The sequence below is a fragment of the Vicia villosa genome, unplaced genomic scaffold (assembly GCF_029867415.1).
Source record: "Vicia villosa cultivar HV-30 ecotype Madison, WI unplaced genomic scaffold, Vvil1.0 ctg.002149F_1_1, whole genome shotgun sequence".
NCBI lineage: Eukaryota > Viridiplantae > Streptophyta > Magnoliopsida > Fabales > Fabaceae > Vicia > Vicia villosa.
In genome coordinates, this window is record NW_026705853.1 from 37,740 (window position 1) to 48,784 (window position 11,045).

General features: G+C 38.4%; 1 protein-coding gene across 1 annotated transcript; it reads left to right on the top strand.

Annotated features, from left to right (window-relative positions):
• The first annotated feature begins 600 nt into the window (after positions 1-600).
• On the top strand, positions 601-3,605 carry LOC131638043 (uroporphyrinogen decarboxylase-like). The gene is made up of 6 exons (XM_058908604.1): positions 601-893; positions 1,144-1,265; positions 1,639-1,749; positions 1,878-2,066; positions 2,371-2,496; positions 3,007-3,605. Exons 1-6 carry the CDS (start codon positions 800-802, stop codon positions 3,520-3,522), a joined length of 1,158 nt encoding a protein of 385 aa, XP_058764587.1. The 5' UTR covers positions 601-799; the 3' UTR covers positions 3,523-3,605.
• The last annotated feature ends 7,440 nt before the right edge of the window (positions 3,606-11,045 follow it).

Here is an 11,045-nt window from a genome sequence, read left to right on the forward strand (position 1 = left end):
ATTACTCCATCCATTCCTTATTATAAACAAAATTCCACTATTTAGATACATCGAATAATTAATGTAATAGGACTATAGATGCATTAATTATTCAATGTATCTAAAAAGTAAAATTTTGTTTATAATAAAGAATGAAGAGAGTATATAATTATTTTGAATTTCATTATAGTCATGCTAATCGGAATCAATCATGCTACATTTAAACCCGTGTCTCACACGGATATCCACACTACCACCTGGATTTACACACAACCAATCACATATTTTTATTAATTAAATAATAAAATTAAAATTATCTCTTTCTTCCATTATCACAACTACCCTCCATGTTGGCAATTAAAAACCAAATTAAATTTTAAATAAATTTAAATTTTCTCTCTTCTTATTGGTTGTTCCTAAATATATGGATTTAGGTCCGTATCCATGCACGAATTGCTCATTAAATTATACCTTCAATTCTTTTGTTGTAATTAATCGATACTATGATCTATTATAATAATAACTCAAACTTTGCCTTTTCATCGACTTAAATGATACCAGACCATTATATAGTATTTGCCAAATAAAACTTTTAATATGAATTTAATATAGTGAGCGCGTGAAGCACATAATAATGGTGAAAATTCAACGTTGTTGTGAAGTTGTGACATGGCAGATCGTGATTGGTTGTTGGATCTCTTATCCTTCTCACACTTGATCCGTACCGTAACAAATCCAAACTCAACGAACTCAATCAAACTCCGCGATTCCAAAGGCAAAAAACACTATTGTCTGAAACTAACTTGAATTCAATTCAAACATGTTATGCGGCGTCGTCAGCACTCCCTTCACTTCCATCTTACCCAGAAATAAACAATCCTATCTACCCAAATCAGTCTCATGTTCCCTCCCAGGTATACTTCCATTTATTAGGGTTTTATTATCTTTCTTCATCTCAATTGTTCCTTTCTTACGCAATCTTCTATCTATCTATCGCATTTATTGTTGTCTTTTTCTGTAACTCCTTCGGAAAAGGGGAACGTCAATTTTTATTTAATTTTATATTTGTGGTCAATTTCTGTGAAATTATCCTTATTTAATGATGATGGGTTTGTTTTTTTATTCCTTTTCTTATGTATCTGAATTTGGGAAATTCATGTGCAGGAGCTGTGGTTGAGCATAAAGCAACGAATGTTGCGGAGCCGCTTTTGCTTAATGCGGTTCGAGGAGTAGAGGTTGATAGACCTCCGGTTTGGCTCATGAGACAAGCCGGGAGGTATATGAAGGTAGGTTTATGCATTCAATTCTTATCGACTCTGTTAATCATGTTTAGTGGGAATTTGTTGGTTTATTAGAAAGAATTTGCATTTGGTTTTAGAAGATGTTTGTGTTTCGTTCTTTCATTTATCGTTTTGTATGAAACTTTGAATGGTAGGACTGTTGGAGAAATGTTTAACATTTTCTGAAACTTATCTCTATTATAGAAGTTTTTGTGTTTGTTTGAATTGTGACATTCTCTGGTTTACTACACTTATCTCTGTTTTAGATGATGCTACCAAATATCAAATTGATTGGGCTTTTATGCATCATGAATAAGTTTGGCGAGTTGTTTTATTTACCGGAAAGAGATCTGATTTTTCAACATTTGTTATTAATCAGAGTTACCAAGCTATATGTGAGAAACATCCTTCGTTCCGCGAAAGGTCTGAAAATGTTGATCTTGTGGTGGAGATTTCACTGCAGCCGTGGAAGGTTTTCAAGCCGGATGGGGTAACATTACTCTCTAGCACTCGTTTTGTTTTCTTATGTTGTATGGCGTTTTTGTTACCCTACTAATTGGCGCTGTGATTCTGATTATGTTGGTGATTATAATTTGCTTGATTCTGATTCTGTAATAGGTAATTTTGTTCTCGGATATTCTTACCCCACTTTCTGGGATGAATATTCCGTTTGATATCGTGAAAGGGAAGGGTCCGGTGATATTTGATCCTGTTTATTCAGCCGGGCAAGTTGATCAAGTGAGGGAGTTTATTCCCGAAGAATCAGTTCCATATGTCGGTGAAGCACTAAGTATTTTGAGGAAAGAGGTATGAAGATCCTATGCCATTGCTACCTTTGCGTCCCTGTTTTATTATTTCATACCACGTCTCTTTTTATAGCCATATAAAAGTGAAACCTGTCTTTCGTTGAATCAAATAAATACCATGGCACTGTTTAGATTTATCTGAGATAAAAAGCACCCCGCAATTTGTGTATTTTTGTTGACCGTGAATCATAGATGGAGGGGTGTAATGACATCTAGTGTTATTAAACTGTCATTACCTGCTATGGCCCAAATAATGCATAATGCTCCTGTGGTTTTTTTATTGAATTGAAAGGTATTGATTGCAGGTGGATAACAAAGCTGCCGTCCTTGGTTTCGTGGGAGCTCCATTCACCTTGGCATCGTATGTGGTTGAAGGCGGTTCATCCAAGCACTTCTCAAAAATAAAGAGATTGGCTTTCTCTGAACCAAAGGTAATCAATCTTCAACCATCTGACTCTATCTCTTAGGTATCTTAAACTCGTATCTATGAAATCTACGATGTGCTTATGCTTGTTTTACGCCTAGAAAATATCAATGTTATTTTGAAATTTTAAGTCTGTAACTGTAACATGTTTTTTATGCTTTTGGAAAAAAAAAATAGAAGATGAAGGAAAACAAAACCGATTTACTATTATTTTGAGAAGCTACTTTGACTAGCGTATGAGTAAAAGCTATAATTTTCCGTTTTTTTTCTTTTTAGTAGTGTATTGTGATGGGGCTATTACATTGATGGAAAAGCTTGAATTATTGATCTATGATTAAAAAGTAGTCTGCATGATTCATGTTTATCAATTCAATCACTTCTTTATTAGTATTTTTTAGTCGCTAGTACTATATTTACTATTATGCTTTCAGCTTTCAGAATGGCTACAAGTTCTGCATTATTCTTTCTGTAACTTATCACACACTCGTTTACTTATTAAACTGCGTTTTGTCCCCAGATTCTTCACTCACTACTGCAAAAATTCACGACATCCATGGCTCGATACATCCAATACCAAGCAGATAATGGAGCTCAAGCGGTTCAGATCTTTGATTCATGGGCAACAGAGCTTAGTCCAGTAGATTTCGAACAATTCAGTTTGCCTTACTTGAAGCAGATTATTGACACCGTGAAGAAAAGCCATCCAGAACTCCCACTTATCCTCTATGCGAGTGGATCAGGGGGCTTGCTTGAACGAATAGCCGCAACCGGTGTGGATGTAGTTAGCTTGGATTGGACTGTTGATATGGCTGATGGTAGAAGGCGTTTGGGACCAAATGTAGCTATTCAAGGTAACGTTGACCCCGGTGTTCTTTTTGGCTCAAAAGAGCTTATCACTGATAGGATTTATGATACTGTGAAAAAAGCTGGTATAGGGAAACATATATTGAATCTAGGTCATGGTATTGTAGTCGGTACACCTGAGGAGAATGTAGCACATTTTTTCGAGGTTGCCAAAGGAGTAAGATACTAAGTTAATTGTGAATTCTTTTATATTAGCATTTTTTGTTCATTTAATTACAGTTAATATAATATAAGAATTTGGCTTGTCAATAATTTTTCTTTGCATGTAGTTAGTTACATGACTAACAGGTTATACATGTTGATGACACTTTGCTAAGTTAACATTTTACAAAATCCACTTGACTTTTAACTATTTGAGCTTCTAAATATAAAATGACATATAGTGTTAAATTCATCAACAAGTCCTTTATGGTATTTTGCTCAGTAGTTTCATCTGATGTGAAAATAGTTTGTCAAATGAAGGTATTGTTGGCTGTGAAAAAACTATTATTGCAATAAAAAAATTAATTACTATATACCAACAATATAAATATTTTTACAGAGATATTAAATAATATGTCACAATCAATAATGATATTTGTTCAAATATTGTCAAAAAGTTTATTCAAATATTTTGTACAGAAATATCAAATACTTACTGTAAAAGAAGAAGATAAGATAACAACAAATGGCATGAACCAAACATTTTAATTTTCTACACTCTCCATATCCACCTAAATGTCCACACCACTCTAGTAGCACCATATATTTATCTAAAAATTAATATATAGTGTACTCAAAACTGGTTCTCTGAAATGTTAAGCCGGTTAAAAGTAAAAACCGCATCAGAGCCATATTTACAATCAAAAGAGGAAATGATATATTGGTGGAGTTACATGTACTCAATCCCACTCAAAATACAAAAACATAAGTTGCTCATAATTCCTTCATCTTGTAGTACTTGCTTGTTACACCTGTAGGTACTATTTTTTACAGTCGGTTATTCAATATTTTAAAAATCGGACCGGACATCAAACTAGTGAGAGTATTAGGTCATTGATTTATTGGTCGAATCACTGGGTCACTGGTCGAATCGTATGTCTAAACTGGGTTAAACCGGATAATTCGGTTGAATAGACCGATCGTTATAACAGAATTATATAGGTATAAAATCTGTCGAACCGGATGATTCAATCTCTACAAAATATAACTAGCGCTTAGATTTTTTGAAAATATCATATTATAAATAAATTCACAAGTTCATAATTTAAATTCAAATTTTAAACATAGGTATCACAATAATAAAATAGTACAAAATTACAAAGTATAATTGCAAATAAAGTTTATAACCGGTCTGATCGGGCGGTCCGGTTTTTAAAACACTTACTCATAAATAAAATATAGCAACTTTACTTGCATGTTCCAACCTCACGAATGTGAGAATAATTCGGAGGTTCGAACCCAAAAGTACCCCAGATTTGTGGTGCTTAATCATCATATTCTCAGTTAACATATTCTATTTGGTAAAAGTGGAGATAGATTAACTCTATAAACTGCGTTCTACTTACCATGACTTACCCATTCCATCACATGAATGGAGAATTCTCTCAGCAAAGGCGAGTCCTAACAGCTAAACTATAATTTCTAATTACAATCTCAATTCTTCAAGGCCTTGATTCCCTATACAATTAGATAGGGGTGTTCGCGGTGCAGTTTGAATAGTTTTGACAAAAAAATCACAATTTTAATGTCCTTGCTCATATCCTCTTTTAATTCTTTGTTAAACTGCTCTTAACACGCTCAATAGTTCTAATAAAATCTTGTCCATGTCACTCATAGTAAAATTCTGTACTAGTTGGTTGAAACTATTGGGTAACAATTGTATAATCAAATAAATTTCAAGCTTTTTCTTGAGGACAAACCCCAATTAATAAAGGTTCTTAACATACCTTCCATACATAAGGACACATATGACCTCCTTATTTTAGTTTGCTTTAGAAACTTCAAACTGCTCATGCATTTTCTTTATCTCGATGAAACATCTTGAGGTATTTAATCATATTGGACGCTTCCATGTCCTCACATTTCTTTTGAAGCTCTTATTTCATGGTTGACAATTGTTGAGAATAATGCAAGTGTGAGTGTGGATAATAGTCCCACATTGGAAATGCATGTGGTGACTTGAGCATATATAAGTGGGAGAACCCACTCACCTATTACCTTAAGGTTTTAGGTGGAGAAGTGGTGTCTCTCCCACAAAGGTGTGTTGCTCAAGCGGAATGTCCCGGAAATTAACAATGCTCCCGAACTCGACCCTCCCCCGATTGTTGCGCTAACAAATGGTATCATGAGCCTTTGGTTCGAGAAAGGGACCGGCTTACTTGTATCGAAAGTATCTCCACATGGCCGTTGGTATGTGTTCCGCATGTGTGTAGAGTGTCCCATGTGTCCGGCGGTACAAGTGTATGTGGAAGTGGAGTTTCCACATGGAGGGGGAGCATTGTAGACTCACACTTGAGGGGGAGTGTTGAGAATAATGCAAGTGTGAGTGTGGATAATAGTCCCACATTGGAAATGCATGTGGTGACTTGAGCATATATAAGTGGGAGAACCCACTCACCTATTACCTTAAGGTTTTAGGTGGAGAAGTGGTGTCTCTCCCACAAAGGTGTGTTGCTCAAGCGGAATGTCCCGGAAATTAACAATGCTCCCAAACTCGACCCTCCCCCGATTGTTGCGCTAACAACAATATCAGACAATCAACGTCTAGAGCATCATCTTGATGCTTCTTATAAGTATTACTTTCAACCTTATGAACATTAACAAACGATGGCTCTTGGGGAAGGGCCACTTCGAGAATATATAACTTTTTCTTCTATTTGGGGATATTGCTCAAGTATTGGTGTCAATTCATAAAATTTGTTTCAAACAATTTATGGAAAATTCTTTGCCCACCTCCCAACCTTCTAGGTCACCTCTGGTGAAAAACCACATATACCCCTGACTTCGGAAATGCATTTCCGAAATGCAAGACAAAGGTGTTTTCGGAGATGCATCTCCGAAAGTGCCTTTTTTTCTTTCAAAATTTGACTTATTTCGGAAATGCATTTCTGAAAACAACATTTCGAAAGTTCATTTCCGAAATACTGTGTGTTTTGCAGATTAAGCAAAACAGCCCTCTCCCCCATTCATTTACCCTAATTCCACATCAAACACAACCCCAGAGAAATTTTGTGCAAACACTTCCAAGGCTACATCAAAGGATCCAATAAGCTTCCTATACTACATTCAAAAGCCCTCCAATCTCATCAATCGGTAAGCATTTTGAGTTTTAGATCTATGATTAAAATTCATATTAGGGTGTTTACAAATAGCAAAAAATGTATTAGGTTAGGTTGGTACTGATATTTAGGTTGTTTAGAATGTGTAAACATAGTTTTGAACTTTGTTTTGGGGGTCTGCCATGGAAGTTGTAGAAAACTTCCTCGCAGGGGTGTTTCGGAAGTTCATTTCCGAAAACACCTTCATTCCCAGTTTCGGAAATGAACTTCCGAATTGTATCAGAAGTGCAATTTTTTTTTAGTTTTTTATGTTGTCTCGCATATTAATCGATTTCAATTGTTTTCAGGAACATGTCATACAACCAAGCACGCATCAGACAGGGTAGAGAGACCTAAACTACGTCGGCTAGACGCGAGCGGGCGGCGGCGCAGCTGGCGTCGACACGGGGACGGGGGAAGGACCGGGGACGACGTGTGCGAGTTCCCGTGGAGATGGACGAGGGTGCCTCTACATCTGGATCGAGGAGTCGTCTGGCTCGGGTATCTTCTTCCCGCCAGCGAGAGGAGGAGGAGGAGGTACGGGAGGTGGCAGTGTCATACCACGAGGCGGAGGAGGTACTGGATGTTGACCCTCCACTCGGGGAGGAGGATGAGCAGGAGGAGGGCTACCCGGGAGGGCCCAGTGACACTTCCGTGCTGATATCCTACCGCGAGCACGTCGCTCGGCGTATCTGGGAGGGAGAGGTATTTTTTATAATTTGCCCGACTACATTATTTAACCGTTTATAATTTAGACGTTTATTCAATATTTTCTTAACAGTCTATTTAACATACTTTTTATTTGTTTTTTTGTAACAAGAGAGAGAGCCGTTGAAAATGGTGAACCACGCTCGGAAGGTTTTCAGTCTGTTTAAACCGACTGCCGAGTGGTTTAACGACGCAGTGAGAGCTTCAGGGCTTAGTGGGCTCTGCATGACGGGGTATTCCACTATCAGCCACGGCTAGGGTTGTTCAAAAAATCCAAGAACTGAACCGAACCGTCGAACTGAAGTTAAAATAACCGAACCGTTATGTATGGTTAGTGAACCAAACCATTATGCACAAACAGTTCTAGAACCAAACTATAATTAAAATCGAACCAAACTGAAACTAAACTCGAACTGAATCAAAGCTAAAAATGAAAAATGCTTAAAACAAGTTTAAATTTTTTAAAAAATAAAAATAAAAAATAACTTAACGGTTCGGTTCTTTGATAAATGGTTCAGTTTGAGAAAAATTGCCTTCTAACGGTTCGGTACGGTTTGGAATTTCAAAACGGTCTACCAAACCAATAATTTTGGTTCAGTTCAGTTCTTAATAAATTGAAACAGTTCGGTTCAGTTCGAGTGAATTTTTATTATGGTTTAGTTCGGTTCGGTTCAGTTTTTCTCATGAACCGTACCATGAACACCCCTAGCCACGGCATGCAATGGGCATTTGTGGAGCGGTGGCACAAGGAGACGTCTTCTTTCCACTTATCGGTTGGGGAGATGACGATCACCTTGCATGATGTGCAGTATCTTCTCCACCTGCCGATCAGGGGGCGCTATTGACCCACTCCCGAATCCAGAGGGTCGAAGTCAGTCAATGGATGGCGCTCTATTTGGGTATGGAGCCCGAAGTTGCTGACTATGAGTGCATCACGATATCTGGGCCTCATATCCGGTTCACCACACTGAGCCGCTATTTCGAGCACCACCTGGTGGCGGCGGTCGAAGCCCAGGATGCGGGTGATGACCTATTTACACATTATCACCGTGGCTGCGCTCTCCGGTGCTGGTACATGCATGTGGTAGGCGCTGCGATCTTTGTGCACAAGAGTGCGAGGTACGTCGACGTGACCTACCTCCGCTACTTCATGGACTTGACCACCGTTCACCAGTGGAACTAGGGGGAAGCTACTCTGGCATACCTATACCTGCACACTACTCGCGGTACGTTTCATTTTAATTGTTTCGTATTTATTTATGTTTCGTATTTGTGTTTCGTATTTACTTATGTTTTGTATTTATTTATGTTTCGTATTTACTTACGGTACGTTACATTATCGTGTTTGTGTTTCAGAGCTGGATCATCTCTTACTTCTCCCGGATCCGCGACTTTCACATTGATCCTCAGTACGTTGACGCCATGCCCAGGGCCGCCAGATACGTTCTCCAGAGGGAGAACAATACGGTGGGACCATATCGTGGGTACCTGGACCGCACGATGCACGATGACGTCACCTGGAGGCCATTCAGCGACTACACTCAGGTTGTCCCCTTTGACAGCATATCGTTATATTCTGGCTGGTTGGCATGCGGGACCAACATCATGGTCCGGTATCTCCCTGAGCGGTGCATGCGGCAGTTCGGATTTGTGCAGATGATACCCAGGTCACCTTTTGAGACTGCTCCCGACACAGTGACCCGAGTGCATCTCACTGCCATATTTGAGGATTGGGAGCATCATGTGGTACCAGAGGAGTATCGTCGCATGCGGGTCACCTAGAACTGGCACAGTGTGGAGGGGTACGTCACATGGTTCTATCGGGTGTCACATCCTCTGCTGACACCCGACGCTCCCGACGCTCTGAGACTAGCACACGAGGAGATCCTGGAGAACCAGCAGGCCGAGGGTGACCACGCCATTGATCTCCTACCGATCTGCCAGCTGATAGAGATGCTTGGGCGGGACGCGTTGGATCGAGGTGTCATTGATCAGGGCGGTCCAAAGGCAGTCGCCGTGATGGAGATGATCGTCACTGATGCAGGCCGTGCGGCGGCATACAGGAGGCAGAGGAGGTCCCAGGGAGAGAGGGTTAGGCATACCCAGTAGTGGTCGGGTTTATTTTTTTTGTTTTCGGATTGTATCTTTCGTACACTATTATTATTTGGATTTGGGTCGGATCGGCTTTTATATATTACTATTTTTATCATATTAGTATATTAGTATTTTCTGTTTATATATCGCTTATTTTATTTGTCGTCTTCCTTTAATTAAAAATACGAGACTGTTTCCAAAAACATAAAAAAAACACAGTTTCTGCATAATTCGGAAGTTCATTTCTGAAACCCCTTAAAATCTGAAAAAAGGTATTTTCGGAAGTGCATCTCCAAAAACACCCCCCATTTGGTGTTTTCGGAGATGCACTTCCGAAGTCTGAAAATTTTTTATAAAAAAAATACTTCGGAAATGCATTTCTGAAGCAGGGGTAAAGTGGGGTTTTCGCTGGGGGTGACCCCCATAGGGAGGTGGGTAAAGAAATTTTCCAATTTATCCTTCTCAAGGATTGATCACAATGATGAATTGCTTTTTGTCATAAGTATCATGCTTATATCTACATTTTGCTTTGATTTAAGTTATTGTTGGTTCATCACTTAAAACTTAATTATTTAGGTAGGAATTATTTTAATAATATTTCATACAACTCTGGGATAGTTAGGCAAATAACTCTTGGGGAAATTTAGGGGAGGGGGGCCAACATGAGGAACATTTACATGTTGGGATCTTTTTTCTTTTGAGCAATGCATCTTTGTGAGAGACACACCATATACTCACCAAAAACTTTAAGGTCATAGGAGTGTGAGTTCTCCCACTTATAAATGTTCAAGTCTCCACATTCCTAACCAATGTGGAACTTCTCCACACTACTCACACTTGTAATTATTTTTTAACATTGGTCTTATCCATCGTCCGAATAATTTTTAACTTGGTTCTAAACCTTTCAACTTTATTAACAATTATCCCAAAAGATACAAATTGAATATTACATTTATCTCATCACATTTAACTAGTATTGATCAGTGCATTTTTATGCACGTTCCTCCATGTTTGTACTCAAGCATTTCTTCGGTTTGTTTTATTTATTTTTATGTTTTAATATGTTTTTATATTTTATTTTATTTTTGCACTTATTTGTTTTTCGTATTAATTTTTCAGCAATAACAGTCTGCACGGAAACGATCATATCTGGAGTTCCAGGAGTCCGATTGAGGCGTTCTAATAATCGCCGGAAAGCTAAGAGAAAGAGCTACAATTCTTATGTTGGAGTCGAAGTCAGAATCGGACTGTAGAAGGGCCAGAATATTCGTTGAAGTTGCAGCACTAGTTTTAGTTAAGTTTCGGGTCAGTTAGTTTTGGGCCTGGGTCGTATTTTTGACCCAGTTGGATTGTAAAACGGGTCGCTCTCTCTCCCCTTAGAGTAGCAGCCGCGACACTGTTCACTCACCTTCACTATTCACGAAAACACTATTCACGAATTGGAGAGCTTGCAAAGAATGACTATGGAGAACTAATTTTCCAAGAATCAATCTGCTGTAAACGAATTCCACTTTGAGGTTCTTTTATAAATTCCATATTGATCTGTTTCCTTTGAATTATTCTTATAATCTCAATTATTTGCTTAATTTGG